The sequence below is a fragment of the Amblyomma mixtum genome, chromosome 10 (assembly GCF_055824585.1).
Source record: "Amblyomma mixtum isolate Tamu chromosome 10, ASM5582458v1, whole genome shotgun sequence".
Taxonomy (NCBI): Eukaryota; Metazoa; Arthropoda; class Arachnida; order Ixodida; family Ixodidae; genus Amblyomma; species Amblyomma mixtum.
This window is the reverse complement of record NC_143021.1, coordinates 121,618,959-121,636,850: the sequence shown is the minus strand read 5'-3', so window position 1 is coordinate 121,636,850 and position 17,892 is coordinate 121,618,959. Positions and strand designations below refer to the sequence as shown.

The 17,892-nt window shown below is 46.7% G+C and overlaps 1 protein-coding gene across 1 annotated transcript in view; it reads right to left on the bottom strand.

Annotated features, from left to right (window-relative positions):
• The window catches only part of LOC149326809 (salivary peroxidase/catechol oxidase-like), a 143,404-nt gene that overhangs the window by 47,684 nt on the left and 77,828 nt on the right, over window positions 1-17,892 (bottom strand). The window contains exon 9 of the mRNA XM_089564679.1: window positions 9,999-10,134. Coding sequence (XP_089420805.1) covers window positions 9,999-10,134 — 136 coding nt within the window. The remainder of the gene's footprint in view (window positions 1-9,998; window positions 10,135-17,892) is intronic.

The following is a 17,892-nucleotide window of genomic DNA, read 5'->3' as shown; positions in this document are numbered from 1 at the left end:
CACCTATATGTGCGTTTCAAAGCCAAGCTACAACTCGCCTGCTGCCACAAGTTGATGAAGAATTCGAAGAATGTTTCGAAACGTCGTGTTGTTTTGCCCAAACTTGGTTGGCGTTCATTTCTCTCTTAACTCTGCATCCGAATTCAGACAGACCTCTGTCGAACTCTTCCATTTTAATCGCTTCATTCTTAGTGTAAGTTTAATGTTTAATCGCTTCATTCTTAAATCTCTTCATTCTTAATGTATACAATCTGCCCAGAAACAAAGGCAATGTACTCTCACACTTGTTGATAAACACAATAAAACTGGCTGCTAGAGCTCGACTAATAATTGTAGGAGATTTCAATGCTCAACACCCAGCATGGGCATATACCAAATCAACTCCTAAAGGGAACCTGCTCTGGCAAATCATACAGTCACTAGGGCTCACAACGCTAAACAACCCGAGCAACCACACACGCATGGGTAACAGTGTATGTCTAGACACATCTCCAGACTTATCCCTCTCTAAAAACGTCAAGGACGCAAAGTGGGTCAACACCGAGCAAAATCTTGGTAGTGATCACTTCATCCTTAGCATCACCTTCCCCACGACAAAACTTAAAAACAAAGCAAAAGAAATACGAACCACGGATTGGGACATGTTCAGGCAACTTCGCAACAAAACAGCTCGAAAGGAGATCTCTAACCTTAGCGACTGGGTTATCTCCCTGAATGAGGATGTCAGCTCCACTAGCGTTGTGGTGCCAGTTGAGAAGGAGGAGCAGATTGCAGACTCAAAACTTTTACACCTGTGGCCGGCCCCAAAGGCCTCCAAAAACGCTGGAATACGAAAAAAAACACAACAAGCGACTACGCAAAAAGATCGCTGAAATCGAGAGGCGAATCGAGGAACATACACTTACTCTACAAACACAACAATGGAACCAAATATGCGAAAGCGTCAACGGACAGCTCGGAAATAAGAAGACATGGCATCTTCTAAGACACCTGCTCGACCCAGAACAAACACGTCCCATGCAACAAAGTCAACTGTACAGAATCATACATAAATATGAGGCTACAACTGAAGACCGAATAAAAGAGCTAGCAGAACGTTATCTAAACACGGATGATGGTACCACACAACCAGACTACCGGGGGACTCCTAATCCAAATTTAGACGCAGACATCACAGATGCAGAGGTCTGGTACGCAATTGGAAAACTGCAGACAACATCTGCGGCAGGGCCAGACAAAGTAACCAATAAGACTCTCAGGAACTTAGACCTCAACGTCGATCGCGGCGGTTACAGACCTCGTGAACAAATACTGGCATGCAGGCAACATACCACAAGAGTGGAAACACGCGAAAATCACTTTTATTCCTAAAGCGGGTAAGAAACTCAGCACTGAGAATCTACGCCCAATTTCATTAACATCATGCCTAGGCAAACTCATGGAGCATGTCATCCTCAACAGGCTCCAAAACTATGCGGACGGAATGAACCTCCTACCTGAAACAATGTTAGGATTGAGGGCCCAACTATCTACCCAGGACATACTCTTGCAGCTTAACAAGGACATAATTGAAGCTGACGAGGGAACAGGAACGAAAGCAATATTGGGTTTAGACCTTATTAAAGCTTTCGACAATGTCACCCACTAAGCCATTTTGACAAACTTGTCAGAAATCAACCCTGCAGAAAGGACGTACACCTACATCCGATCCTTCCTCACTAACAGAACAGCAGTGATAACGGTCGGAACAATAGAGTCTGCCCCAATCACACTAGGAAGTAAAGGAACGCCACATGGCTCCGTCCTTTCCCCTTTCCTTTTTAACCTCTCCTTCATCAAAATTCCCCCCAAACTGGCACAAATACCAGACCTACATCACACGTTCTATGCAGATGACATCACACTTTGGGTAACCAAAGGATGCGAAGGCTACATGGAAGACACACTCCAAGCAGCAGTGGACATCATTGATGCATGCGCATGGGAATCCGGCCTCATTTGTTCTGAGCAAAAATCTGAACTATTCTTGGTCCGTCGTAAACAAAGAGGTAGGCGTAACACGACTTCCCCCACACATAAACGTCTATGTTAATGGATGATCTGTCAAAGAGGTACAAACCATGAGAATACTGGGGTTGTATTTACAAACAAATGGAAAGAATACTGACACACTCACTAAGCTAAAACGCACGGTAGAAGCGACGGCGCGATTAATCCGCCGCATAGCTAATCGCAGACAAGGGGTGATGGAAAGAGATTTATGCCGACTAGTGCAGGCCTTTGCGCTAAGCAAGATACTCTAAGCCACCCCTTATCTCAATTTTGCGAAAGCAGAAAAGGACAAATTGGATAGCATGATACGGCAGGCCTATAAGGCTGCGTTAGGACTCCCACTAAATGCCTCAACCGAAAGGCTTATGAGGTTAGGAATACATAACACCTACAATGAACTTAAAGAAGCCCATTTATTGGCTCAAATAGCGAATTTAGACAATTCCAGAACTGGCAGGAGTATCCTTACCAGACTCGGAATTAACTTTCAACCTACGAATAAAGATGCTAAAGTAGACTTACCCCGCGACTATAGGACGGCCCTACTAATCAAATACACTCCCCAAAATCATGCACCCCTTACGCCATGAGGGTAGAAGACAAGCACAAGCCAAAGCCTTACATATTAAATACGGACAGTGCGCTGGAACACTTTATGTAGATGCGGCAGAATGTAAACATACCAATGCCTTTGCAATTGTGGCTGTGAACGAGAATGGTGACCACATCGTCTCGGCAACAATCAAAACGAAATCCTCTGAAACGGCAGAAGAGGCGGCTATAGCCCTCGCCCTAGCGCATACCCAAGAGAGCATCATCCTCAGCGATTCCAAAATGGGTATCAATAATTTCGCAGAAGGGCGAATTACTAACACCTCTCTTAGAATCCTTAATGCAACTAAATTCTCACCAAATTATTCCGAATTGATATGGGTCCTAGCCCATTCGGGGAATCCGGGGAACGAGGCAGCCCACAATAAAGCCCGAGGTTTCGTCGACCGGCCAGTGGACGAGTCTGGCTCCCTGAATTTCACGAAGGACTCCATGATCACATATCATGATCTCACCTATCATTTTAAACTAGACAGGAGAATTCCCCCCCCCCCCCCCCCGGACAAAAGCCTGACTAAAGAACAAGAAGTTACGTGGCGTCGTCTACAGACGAGATCGATACGCACCCCATCACTCCTCGCGCACATTTATCCAGATCTTTACAACCCAAATTGTAAACACTGTGGCCAAAGAGCCACCTATGATCACATCCTGTGGTACTGCAAAATACAGCCACCTCCGGGTGATCTAGTTACCGCTCCTTCTCTTGAGCGGTGGGAGACCGTGCTGGCTAGCTCTTACCCCAGAACGCAAGTTTTGGCGGTGGAGTGGGCTGATAAAGTCGTCGAGGGCTGCGTACTCTCGACCTCTTAACGCGACCTCTTACCAAGCTCTTTCCGGCGAATAAAATGTTTTACAATCAATCGAAAACCGCCTCAGTATCCCTTTAACGTTACTCGTATCATTTTTTTTTTCGTAGCTCGCTCCGTTGTCAGTGACTTAGGCTCCACCATTTCCGTTAGCCTCCACGTTTCTGTCCCCTAGGTGAGTACCGGGTAGACACAGCTGTTGCATATTTTTCTCTTGAGGGATATTGGCAAATTGCCATTCACGATCTGGGAGAATCGCTTATATGCGCTCCGCCCCATTCCTATTCCTTTAGTTATTTCCCTGTAATGAGGCGGATCTACGGTCGCTATCTGTCCTAAGTAGACGCATTCTCTTACCAATTACAGCACCTCGCTGCCAATTGTGAACTGCAGTTCCCTTGCGGAACTATTCAACGTTACTTTGTTTTTCTCAATGTTTATTTACACACCCCCCGTTCTGCTCTGCTTGTCGAATTGATCATGCTTTGCAGATCACCTCCTGAATGACTTAACAAGGCAATGTCATCAGCAAATCGCAGATTACTTAGGCATTCTCCATTAACTATTATCCCCACCAATTGTTCGAAATCTACGCCTCTGAATGTCTCCTCTAAAGAGGCGATGAATGGCATTACCGTTTCTTTCTGCCTGACAAATAACATTATTGGAAATTTATTGCTGACCTTATGGAGAACTACCATAGCAGTGCAGTCGTCATAGATATCTTCCAGAAGTTTCACAAGAGATCCTTCTTCTACGCCCCGATTCCGCACTGAGTAAAATTCCACCCCCGCGGTCGGTATCAAACGCGCGTCTTTCAGGTCAGGAGCCGAGCAGCATAACCACTGAGCCACTGGGGCAGCTTGTGTCTTTGAATGACCTTCTGCTCAACATCCGCGTCGTCGCCATCGGAGGGGCGATCAATGCGCTCTAAGGGCTTCCTAGTTCTAGAGCGAGATTTTGATGGGCAGGCCATATGCCTCGAGAAGGCCCACGATCTTGCTAATGTCCAGGGAGCACTTGTGTGGGTTTCAAAACTGGCCCCAGTTCTGCATCGCGTGGCTGTCCGCATACTGCGCTGCTTGGTCCGTGATTTGAGTGCTCTTCTTAATCAGCTAGCAAAACATTCGCCATCTTCTGACCATGTTCTCTCGAGCCTGACAGAGGTGGATGAGCTGCGCGTGGATGGTTGATTCCTCCACCATCCTTTCAACTTCTTTCGCGGTGCTCTTGCTAGCTCTTGCACTCCTCAATGACGGTGATGGGGTTAGGGCCACATGCCTCCCGGAACACGTCCCAATCTGGCTTCGCAGGTTTTGCGTTTTCAGAGGAACTTGACGATTTTTGCTGCAACCACCAGCTGGTGTAGCGGCGCAAGTTAGAAGCAATCACTTGTTGCTCCCTGGCAAAATACCGCAAACATAGACAACCACAGGGACAGCGCAGTTGTGTGTCCTTCTCGTTCTGGTCCTTTGTCTGCCAGCGCTGTTTCTCTCAAGATGAATCCCAGGGAGACGGCACAGATCCACAAGCGTTAACTGCAAACTGATTTTTTTTTCAAACTGTAAAAGCCGATGTTAATGATGAAAACGATGGGAAAGATGCATAAAAAGGATTGATAACACAGCCAGCATTACGGAAAGCATGCGCAGGCAAGCAGAAGCATAGCACCCCAAACGAAGTTCCTTGAGTTTTTTATTTATTTATTTATTTATTTTTACATACTGCAGCCCCTATTGGGGCTATTGCAGGAGTGGGGTTAAAAATTTGGAAAAAAATGGCAATGTCAATACACACACAAAAAGATTACATCTAACATGGTTGAATACATAGTGCCAACAAAGTGTAGGCAGTAACCAATAAATTGAGGCAATGTACAATGAACACAACACAAAGATAACATCATGTGGCACCAATAGCTCTTAAAAATGAGTTTGATGGAAGAGACCGCGTTATGCCAGGAATTAAGTTCCAATGTTCAATAGTACGAGGAAAAAAGCTGTTTGAAATTATTAGTATGGGCGAAGTATGGCTTGACATTAAGGCTGTGATGGCTCCTGGTTGATCTGGGAATATCTGGGGTAAGGTAGACATTAGGTGTGACATGATAAAGTGAATTGACGATGCAGTGCAAGAACTTCAATGAATCCACCTCACGGCGTACGGACAAGGGGGTTAGATTCAAAGCCTACAAGGCAAGAGAAGGTGAAAACTACCGATCATATCGACGATGAATGAACCTGATGGCTTTCCTTTGGATGCTCTCGATTTGATCAATTTCACATTGTTTATGAGGATTCCAGACGGGAGATGCGTATTCAATTACGCTTACTCAATTTTTCATTTCATGAAGAGTTAGCCGCTTCTAGAAATCACACTCGGAGGCAAAGAGATATAAAGACGGTGTCCTGAATCACTCACTGTCAAGTTCCTTTATGACATAGGCTTCTAAAATAATCCGCGCCGTCTTTTCTGTACTATTTCCAAGAATCCTTGTTCCTTCGAACAACGTCACACGTTCTAGGCACTTCTTGACCTGCGCAACTAAATGTGCGTACATACCATTGAAGTTTTTTTTTTTATTCTAGGACGTGTTCTCCAAAACGGTCATGAATCACTGGCCACTTCGGCCGAAAAAAAAAGTTTCTGCATGACATGTGAATAGCGATACCACTCAAGCTGAACGCATCTCAAATGGCGTTTCATGATTTTTCTCATATCCACATTTTCTGGCATTGCATATGCGTGCACACAACTTTCCGAGTTTGTTGGGAGTCAAGAAAAGAAGAAGCACTTGTCATGCCTCCCTGCAACTTTTTTTAGATTGTACCTCATTTTGTGGATGTAGGACCCAACCTCAGACGTAGGGGTCTTTTTGCGATCTTCCGCTGTTTTTCTTTCTGTTCCACGCTTAAATTCTTGGAGGGATTCATAAACTGCAGCCAGAACCTAATAAGGAAACACTTCAGCCAAAAGGTGGCTCATCTCATTATTAAAACTCTGAGGCATTTGATGTGGGCACGACAGTAGGAGAGCAGATTTCACACAGAGTGACGCTATTCTTTTCTTGATTACCTTAGAGCGCCGAATCATGCGGTAACAGCTCCTCTTTTGCCCCTCGGTAATAGCCTGACGTGGGTAGTAAAAAACAGGTGAAAAGTACGCACAATGAATTGAGCATATCAGTAAGAGCCAAGGATATGAAGGGACAACTATGCGCAGGGACAAAAGATTTTTGGCAAGAGTACAGACAAGGCACAAATTAGTTCAGAAGCCAAAAGCCAAATTCAGAAGCCTCTCAGACAAAGAAATTTGGAAGTGAATCTTCATCACCCCGCCTTTTTTCATCTTTGGCGCCGAGTTTGAGTCCCTAAAAGCAGCTAACTATCGATGAAACGAAAAGAACATGTAAAGAAACTTGGTTTGGTGTGCTATGCTCCTGCATGCCTGCGCATACGCTCCGCTATGTTCCCTGTGTCACCAATTCCAGAACGATTAAAAGCGCGCAAAAGACAACCAGGAACTCGCAAAACACCACAAACGCAGCTATCAATCCTTGTTCCCATCGCATCGCCTAATATAAAGTGTCACTGTCCAGCAATAAAATCAGTTAGCAGTTAGCGCTTGTGCATGTGTGCCTCCTCCCTTTGGTTGTCTATATTTGCGCTATAGGTTTTTACGAGATAATTATTTACCAAGTAGCCCAAGAGAAGTTTATTGGCCAAATAAATCGGTCATTCCTCTGCGAACTTGGAGAGGATTTTAGGTACAAATATTAAGGTTCACCAAGACGCGCTCACAAGGTTTTAGTCAGTCACGTTATTCCATTTCATGCTTTTTCTGAAGAAGCCTAGTAAGTTACGGGAATGAAAATGATAGACGTGGCGTTAAGCGCCGCGAAGACAGAAAAGGGAGACAGGGTAGCAACGACAGTTAAAAATTCAGGGGGCACTTTGACTGTCTAGAGTGGGTAGAGACGGAAGCGTTTTCCGCACCACCTTCGCTGTTTCTGTGGCACCGGTGGCATCACATGTAATTGAGTACTAATTACTAAGTGATGACAAATGAGTAATTAATGGTTAATTACTGATTAATGCCTGAATACTATTTAACTGCTAATTAATGACGCTTAAGCTTCGCCTTTAGGAGTGGAACGCGACAGCGCGTTGTAGCGTTGCCAGGGAGTCCACGGAACACCACCCGTTCAGCGCGATGCCTTGCCCTTTGAACGCAACGCTTTTTGAGGAAAGAAAATGGCGCAGTAATTCTCTGTCTTCTCGGTGGACACCTGAACCACACCGTGGAGGAAGGGAGGAATTGGGAGTGAAAGAAGATAGATAAAGAGGAGCCGTAATGAAGAAAATGAAATTGTATTTGAGGAAAGGAAATTACGCAGTAACTGTCTCACAAAATTTAGGGGGGCACTTTTAAGGCGGTAGCCTTTAATGCCTCATCGTTGTAAGCAGCAGTTGTCGACAGAAAATGTCACGCTTTTCAATTGGTCGAAACGGCCGTGACGTCAAAGTGCGCGAATTTCAAACGGGGCCAATTGTACTTTGCCTAGTAACCATGTAAACCAATTGAAGGGATCGTATAGTGATGCTCCAAGTAAGTGGGACTGAGCTTACTTAATTGCTTACTTAACCAATTAGCCTAATTAACCTTTCTAGTGAGACCAGATAAACAAATAAAACGAGTAGAAAATTGGTCGAGCTCGGGAATCGAACCCCGGCCTTCGGCGTGCGAGACGAGCATGCTATCCACTCCGCCATGCCAGCTCGATGGTTTGGAATGATCTAAGGCGCGTCTAGTGAATACGGTGTCTTCGCTCACTCTCATCCTTCTCCCTTCCCTTCCGGCGAGGTTTAGGTGTCCACCGAGATATGAGGAAGATACATTTCCTTTCCTCAAAAACCAATTTACCGACGAGCGAGGCGTAGAACTGAATGCGCGATAGCGTTCTATGGACTCCCTGGCAGCGTTGCAAGACGCTGTCGCGTTCCACTCCTAGAGGCGGAGCTTAACATCTTAATCACACATCAGTGACCACACTTAAGGTAAAAAAAGTTCCCCCTTGAATTTTGACGGGTGTCCACAGAGATATGTGAGACAGTTCTTTCCTCAAATACAATTTTCATTTCCTTCATTACGGGCCCTCTTTGTCTTCTTTCACTCCCACTTCCTCCCTTCCTCTACGGTGCTGTTCAGGTGTCCACCGAGATGAAACAATTTCTGCGCCATTTCCTTTTCTCAAAAAGCGTTGCGTTCAAAGGGCAAGGCATCGCGCCAAACAGGTGGTGGCGTTCCGTGGACTCCCTGCCAGCGCTACAACACGCTGTCGCGTTCCACATCTAAAGGCGAAGCTTAAGCGTCATTAATTAGCACTTAATTAGTATTCAGGCATTAATCAATAATTAACCATTGATTAGTGATTTGTCATCAACGTAATTAGTACTCAATTATATGTGACGCCACCAGTTCCACTGAAGCAGTCAAAGTGGTGCGGAAAACGCTTTCGCCTCTACGTACTTTAGACAGCCAAAGTGCCCCCTGAATTTTTTTTTTTGACCTAAAGTGTGGTCACTGATGCCCCTAAGAGTGGAACGCGACAGCGTCTTGCAACGCTGCCAAGGAGTCCATAGAACGCCATCGCCCATTCGGTTCTACGCCTCGCTCGTCAGTAAATTGGTTTTTGAGGAAAGGAAATGTATCTGGCTCTCATATCTCGGTGGACACTTAAACCTCGCCGGAAGGGAAGGGGGGAGGATGAGAGTGAGCGAAGACACCGTATTCACTAGACGCGCCTTTGTTCATTACAAACCATCGAGCTGGCATGGCGGAGTGGATAGCATGCTCGTCTCTCACGCCGAAGACCGGGGTTCGATTCCTGAGCTCGACCAATCTATTAATCGATTTTATTTATTTATATGGCCTGACAAGTAAAGCTAATTAGGCTATTGGGTAATTAAGCAATTAACTAAGCTCAGTCCCACTTACTTGGAGCATCACTATACGATCCCTTCAATTGGTGGCATGGTTACTAGCAAAAGTACAATTGGCCCCGTTTGAAATTCGCGCACTGTGATGTCACGACCGTTTCCACCAATTGAAAAGCGTGACATTTTCTGTCGACAACTGCTGCTTACAACGATGAGACATAAAGGCTTCCGCCTTAATAATATGCATGCATGCTTGCGGAAGACAAGTACAAGAAATGGTCATGGGCAGGGCATTTATTCCAAAGCTAAGGTGACCGACGGCATCATAGGGTAAACGAGTTGATTCTTTAAGACGTCAAGCACACCAGGGGGCGACAGAGAGACAGGCGGGCGAAACGATGTGGAAGTTAGCTGTGATAATCTAGCCGGATCTGGCACACGACTGGTTTAATTGGCGAGATTATAAATGAGTGTACATGTAGTTAGGCTGATAATGCGGACCATGATGAGAGTGTTTTAATTACAAGGAACCTGCAGATCTGAGAGCAGCAAGACAGGCACTGTGACCAAGTTTGCATTGTCCCACCTGACCGTCTGGAAGAGCTTCTCGTCGTTCCAGCTCGGATGCCTGGTAGCCAGCGAGCGCGCTATGCGGTTGTGCTCCCTCAGCCATATGGTGTGCATCAGGAGCAGAGGCGTGTGTTCGTTGCTTCGGAAATCACCTGAAAAAGCCGGGTAAAGCGTAAGGTTAGAAATGAATGATCGGTTGTCAGGTATTTCTTGATATGCACGAGTTTTGCTCAATCAGGCAGACACTGCAATCTGCGCTGAAAGTGCCGGAATTTTTAGAGCGACTTCCACTTCACGACAAAAGCTGCTAAAACATATTCTTTGCTGAAGCCTTGATCTGGACATCGAATAATTAAAAAAATAAAGTAGAAATTGTGGCGACTGGGATTCGAATCCTCGACTGCGGGAACAGACCAACTTCGTTGGCCAGAGAGCACTAAGGCATCGCTGTATTTTTCTTAACCACGTGATTTATTACAGAGAAGCAATGTTCTATGCACATGAACTTATGTACAAAGCACGAAGAAAACAATCGAAAATCAACAAAATGCATAATACGACATACCTGAACGAAGCAGAACAAAACACGAAACACATTGCACAACATTTCTACGTCATAATACGACAAACCTAAGCAACGATGCACTAGAAAAAGGGCAGCGAAAAGCACAGGACTAGCGCTGTTGAAACGGAGGAGCAACCAAGCTACGCAGCAGCGAATCACGCCTCGTATTAAACTATAGTGTACTAGAATATGCATATTCTAGTACACTATAATTAAACTGCAACAAACTCTCGCGCTGTGCATTGCACATCGTCGCCTTCATCATCTTCCATCTGCGGCGCGCGCAGATCAGATCTGCTGAACCTCGTTGAGACGTGCCACATGCGCCGGCCACCCAGAAAAGCAAAGCCATGAGCCATTCATGTTAAATACAAGCTTTTGCAAGTCTACTCGGTTTAACAGAGATGCCTTTTTTAATGTTGAGGACTTGAGATGGTAAAGAAAGAGTTTAAAGAGAGCTTAAGGCAATCGAAAGAGGTAAAGCAAACTTAATACTAAAAATAGAATAAGGGAAAGGCATTCAACCAATTTCTGTGCAAATAACCACACAAACTGCGAGGGTATGCAATTTCTACGATCAAGCGAAAAGAAGTGACATAAAGTTGCATAGCAAATTCATAATAGTTAGAAAATGCCATTTTTGTGTGCTGTTGTTTCATTGCACTATCTTTGCATTCGTCTGTCTCGCCTTAGACAAAAGAGAGAGTCTATTGCTTGCTGTTAGGCGGTACGCCACGTGCGACCGCTACCAATAATAATTTTCTAGAAGAATGGAAAAAAATGTTTGCAAAATAAGGCTCCAGCTTAACCCTGTCAGACACCATTTTTGTTTTATTTCAGAAGGAATATTTGTTGCTCAAATTTGGTATTCTGACATAAGGAGGAAATTTCGGTATTTTTATAAGTGAGAAAAAAAAAGCAGTTATTTTTTTACAGGGACTTACAAAGCTGTGTACAAAGTGTCGTAAATAACGAGAGCAGCAGCACTTAAATGGTAGCACTTGTCATGTAAACGCGCGAAATACCGAAGAACTCTTCTGTTTCTTAGATGCACACTACACCTCAAATTGCGAGCGGTGAATGGGACAGGTTACTCAAGTGAAATGCCGGCGGGGAGAACTGAGCAGACAGGCTTAAGTTGAGGACAGGGAGGGAGGTGCAGCTCTGGGTGATGTGGACAACGGTGTTGGGAAAGACGATGTCACGCCGCAGAATCCCGGCGGTGACAGGGCAAGCGGCGTAATCTCCACCAGAGACGGGTGGAGAAGGCGTCATAAGAATGTAGGCGGCAGCTTGAGGCGGCAGACGAGAAAACTCCGTGGAGTGAAGGCGAGGGAAGCACGTGGAGTGGTCAGAGCAGAGGCAGATCCAATCGCAAAAGGCCAGAGGCACAGTCAATAAGGGCTCAATGGGCAGTTGAAAAGTCAAGGCCTAGGATCATGTTCTGAGGGCAGCTGGTCAGAACGGTAAACAGCCCTGGAGCTTGACGACCGACAACGCTGACTCGTGCAATGCGCATTCGAGTCACGGCGGGAGTGCTGCCATTGACGACTCGAACAGTGGGCGTGGCGGTAGGCGTTAAAACTTTCTTGAGGCGGCGAACCAGAGACGTGCTCAGGGAAGACACGTGGGCGCCGGTCTCAAAGACGGCAGTGACAGGGACCCCACGCACAAAAACATTCAGGAGATTACTGTGGGGAGCGAGGGCCGAAAGAGGAATTTCAGGCCGGGTCAATGACGCAGCGTGACCTCTGGGTGATGCCTCACATATTTTTCAGAGAAGTGGCGGGAGTGAAACGGACCTGGAGAGCAGCTTGGGCATGTTGGGTACTCATTTGCGACGTCTCTTGTCCCGGTGTTTTGCGCTGTTCAAACACAAAAGTTGGACTGATATGACTTGCGGCGGTCGAGAGGAGAACGGGATGTGCGACCATGCGGAGATGGTGATCTTCTGGACCCACGAGCTGGCGGAGCGGCCTCGTCACGGAGGGGTACTGGACGTGGGGTGTAATTAGGGAGTAATTACTCATTGACATCCACCCAAGCGAAGCCATCTACAAAGAAATGCTATACAGCTTTCTCAGAAACATTCCACTTAAAGAAAAATTGATCCTGGTCCGGGGTTCAAACCCGGAACCACCGCTTCACTGGAGCGGTCGCTCTATTAAATGATGTAACCGGGACGGCAAGCTTATGATAGGATGACAGCAAATTGATCAATAAGTCGAAGTTTAATTACTGCGTTGTTACAAATATACTCCTCCCCGCCGCGGTGGCTCAATGGTTATGGTGCTCGGCTGCTGTCCCGAAAGACGCGGGTACGATCCCGGCCGCGGCGGCTGAATTTTGATGGAGGCGAAATTATAGAGGCCCGTGTACTGTGCGATGTCAGTGCACGTTGAAGAACACCAGGTGGTCGAAATTTCCGGAGCCCTTCACTACGGCGTCCCTCACAGCCTCAGTCGCTTTGAGACGTTAAACCACAATAAATCAATAAACCAAACCATTTCTAGTCCAGCAAGGGGGATTCCCCTAAAGATATGACCGACGTGGCGAGGAACGACGTACGGCGTAGCAGCTCAGATGATCGAAGAAGGGGAAGGAACTGGGTGACGGAGACCAATGGCTGGGGCAGGGACGGGGCACGCCATTCATGAGGGTTGCGGTAGCGGTACCGAGGCGAGAAGCTGGCAGTAGCAGTGGCAGCAGAGAGTACTGGAGGATCTGAGCTGGAAGTAACGTCGTCCACGACACGAGCAGGAGGTACGGCCATGTTGGCAACTTCCTGGCGGATGGCGGCCTGGATGAGTGCCAAGGTGTTGCCCGGCAGTTGCAAGGTGTAGACAGCAGGTGCCATCTCCTCCAGTTCTCGGCGCACGATGTGGGTCAAGTTAGCCGGGTCTGAAGGCTGCCGCAGTGTTGGCAGTTCATCACATGAGGAGCTGGCAGTGCTGTTCGGCAGCCGATCAAAACGGTAGGAAATGCGCCTATGTTTGGCCTGCTCGAAGTGCCGGCACACCTCCAGAAGAGAAGCGACCGTAAAGAAGTCCTTGCATAGCAGAAGATTAAAGGCGTCGTCGGCGATGCGTTTTAAGATGTGGCCGGCCCTATATACCTCCGACATATCTTCGTCGACCTTACGGCCCAAAGCCGGGATGCCTGAATCTAAGCAGCTCGGAAGACGTTTGGGCGCGCGACGCGAGAGCCTTTTTGGCGGCGAGTTGACGGCCCAACCCTGTTGAAAAAATTTGATGCCACGGAGTCATACAGTTTCTCTAACAAATAGCATACAATTATCAACCAAATTGCATAATTATTATAGAGGTGTCAACATTTCTCCAAAAATCAGACAGTTGTCATACAGATGTCATAGAATATCATACAAATTCAGTGATGCTTCTACGATGAAGCTTATATGGGGTTAATGCATCGTACAACATTCTTCCGCGGGGATAGTTTCCGATATCGGTCAATACGGCCGATATTCCGTTTTAACTGAGCAAGGCGCCCACGATGTTAAAAATGTGAACGATAATCTCACAGCTACTGTTACGAAAGTGCGCCCTAGAAGTAGGCGGTAGGAAGGGGACAAAATATCCAATTAAAAAACGCCAAAGCATGAGTGCGTCTAACTCTACCGACAAAATAGAACTAGCCGAGCAATCAAAGTTAATAAAAAAGTGCGAGGTAGCCGACATAAGTAGGTGTAATCTGATTAGAATTGAGTACGCTGTAAAGAACGGAGCTAACCGAAAAGCGGTGAAGAGGAAATAAGACATAGGTAGAAACCAGGTGTATGCGTTAGGAGACAATGAGGGCAATGTCATTAGCAATATCGATAAGATAGATCAAAGAGCCCAAGAATTCTACACAAAGCTATACTGTAGCCAATGCAATCCGAACGTTAATGAGACAGGAGCGCACAGAAGTGGGACATCCCGCCATTACCGAAAGAGGGAGTAAAGTTTTAGGATCAATAGAAACGGGGAAAGCAGCTGGTGAGGATCAGGACACAGCTGATTTGCTGGAGGATGGAGGGCAGATTAGCCACCCTTTATACGTGATGCCTTGTCACCTTTAGCGTACCAGAAGCTTGGAAGAACGCTAACATTATCTTAATTCATAAGAAAGAAGACGACCATGACAAATTATTGCAACCTATCAGCTTACTGTACGTTGCCTTCAAGGTATTTGCGAAGGTAATCGCTAATAGAATCAGGACAACCTTAGACTTCAAGTAACCAAAGCAAGAGGACGAAGACGCTGCTTCATCTGTTGTCTCCTGAGCCCCGTTATTTGACTAGGTCTTGTCTATTTTCAGCCGCGGCCGGCGGCCCCGGCTGTTCCTGCGGCCATCGCTGCCGGTTCCTGCGGCCGGTCGGCGGTTTTTCGACCGTTTGTGCAGCTTGGGATTGTCCACCCATTCCCCTGCTGTAGTTAGTCGCGGCGCCTGCCTTCACGGGAAAACACTCGGTTTGTCCGGCCTGCGGCACTGGGAGACTCAAGTGGGCCGTTTCATCGCCCTCCCGCGCTTGATGGCGGACCTCGCCGGCTCCGTTTTCTGGGGCGCTGGCCTTTTTTGGCTGCTTTTTTCGTGACGTTCGGTCTCTGGGCCTCGCGCTGAGGCAAGGCACAAGCAAGGCGTAGGGCCGGCCCCACCCTGGGTCTCCGGTGTTCCCAATTCTCCACCGCGTTTTTTTTATAAAGAGGACACTCCGTGTGCCGATGGAACTGTACGAGCGGGCCTGGGAAGCCGCGTGATCTCGGTGACTAGAACCGACAATGCACTTTTTCACCTGAGCAAGATTTGGCCACCCTGGTGTAGTACTTGGCCGCAACCTTCTATGAACAACCCAATTAACCCTCGGCCCTCAGTACCCAGTGGCTGCGGAGCAACTGACCGGGGTGGCGGTGAGACTTGTGACGCAGCGGAGGGTGCCAAGAATCATTGCCTCCGGACTGGCCGCCATTGGAAACTTAGCAACGTTTAACGCTAGAACCTTATCCAGTGAGGTTAGCTTAACAGTGCTGTTGGAGGAATTAGCGGGTATTAATTGGGATGTCATAGGGCTTAGTGAGGTTAGGAGGACAGATGAGGCGCATACAGTACTAAAGGGCAAGCACGTACTGTGCTATCGTGAATTGGCAGACAGACGAGAACTAGACGTAGTATTCCTCATCAATCAGGATATAGCTGGCAACGTTCAGAAGTTTCATAGTATTAACGAGAGGGTGGCAGCTATCGTAATTAGATATAATAGAAGGTATATGCTGAAGGTGGGGCAGGCCTACGCGCCTACATCAAGCCATGATGACCGGATCGTTGAAACCTTCTGTGAATCAATCAATCAATCAGGTTTATTTTCACATCAAGGATGTGAGGAGCGGGGACAAAAAGCCTATAGAGGCTTGACACAGGTCCCCGCCCCCTACAGCAGCTACATTGTGCACAAAAACCCACAATCACACAACGCTACAGTGTATGTTATGCCTGTGACATATTGAAATGAAAAGCACATTGCATCGAAAATATACATGTTTAGGGCATCAAAAAACACACAACTATCAAACATATCACGTCAAGAGGAAAGGCATAACAGCAGGCTGAGTTAGTACAGTAAAGAAAGAAACTATATCTTGTTACTCTTCACTAATTACAGTTTTTCACGAATTGTTTAAAATTGACGGCATATTATAGGACAACATCTGTCTGCCGTAGTTAGTTCGCGTTCGCGGTAAAAAGACATTGTCTCCGATTCGCTTATTGTAGGGGCGTTCTCTGCATAATAGTGTAGACAAATCAGCGAGAAATACAGTTCCTTGATTAATATTTGATGTGTACTTTTTACGCAGCAGGACAGAGTACAATTGCACAATATGTATACAATGTGTAATGCCTCAAAGGCAGGTTTGGTGTGTGCATCATTTGGAACGTTGTTAACTGCACGAACTGCTTTTTTCAGTAGTACATGGAGTTTTGTAATATTGGTTGCACCCCAGACTAAGAAACAATAAGTTATAACACTAGTGAACAAAGAGTCGTATAAAAGTTTTTTTATGCATTGTGGAAAGTAGTGGCAGTGCATTGTGGCAGCGACGGCAGCATCCAGCGAACATCTCTTGATCTGCGATTTCAACTGTGCAGATACAACGACTGGCCTTCTTTCCCGGATTGTCAAGCGCTGCCCGGTGAAGGATCCATCAGACATTGCGGTTTTGCCTGGCTTTTTCTACCGCTCGAACTGCACAGCGCTCCCGAGAGCTGTGTGACGCCCAGGCCCCTGCTACGTACACCGTCACCGCCGTGATCACCGGAGCTATCACCGCCGCACGCCCCTACTGCGCTTGCGCGCCTGACGAAGGAATCCAAGACGGATAAATCAAGAGCACACGGGGAGGCAGTCATTTGGCAGCGACGGCAGCATCCAGCGAACATCTCTTGATCTGCGATTTCAACTGTGCAGGTTAGTTTGTTCCCCTATTTACTGTACGCGTAGTGGTGCTTGTGCTGCTGTCGCTGCCAAAGACTTGTATATTTTGCTGTATTGCCGGGCCTATTGTGGTTTTCTGCTGTAGTGGAAACAATGGCCCATGTCTGCTTCACTTGTGATGAAGCATTCCATGAAAATGAGGGGCGTGTAGCTTGTTCTGAGTGTGTGCACGAATACCATTTTGGAAAATGCGCGGGAATAGCTGAAAAGTCATTCAAAGGAAAATCCGAAGCTGCAAAGAAAACATGGCGATGCCAAAATTGCCGGAGCTCGGTACAAGGTGGTAGCAGCACTGATGAAAACAAGACTGACATGGATATAAAAGCTATCCTCGGATCTATTAATCTAAAGCTAGAATGCCTGCCTTCCCTCGCCGCTCGAGTCGAAACTATGGAGGAGTCTGTTACGCACATGTCTGCCATTTTTGAGGAACTGAAAAAAACGATTTACGTGCAGGAAAATGAATTTAAGGTACTTAGAAAGCAGGTACAGGAACTGGAGATGAAGGAGGATGAGAACCAATCCGCTCAGGCTCAGCTGCGGCGGGAAGTGAACGAACTTGAATCCCGAAATAGGCAGCTTAATTTAGAAATCCATGGGGTGCCTCTCGTGCAAGGTGAAAACTTGCATAATGTGCTAAACGGAGTTGCAGACCAGCTGGAAACGCCACATTTGGTCGAGCATGACATTGCCTCGGTACACAGGCTACCCGCACCGAAAGGCAAAATTCCCGGAATAATCGTCCGTTTCACAAGGCAGTCGACAAGGGAATCTTGGTTAAGTAAAAAGAGCAAGCTAAATGATAGCCATCCACGCATCTTCATCCAGGAAAACTTGACCCGTCACAACAGAGA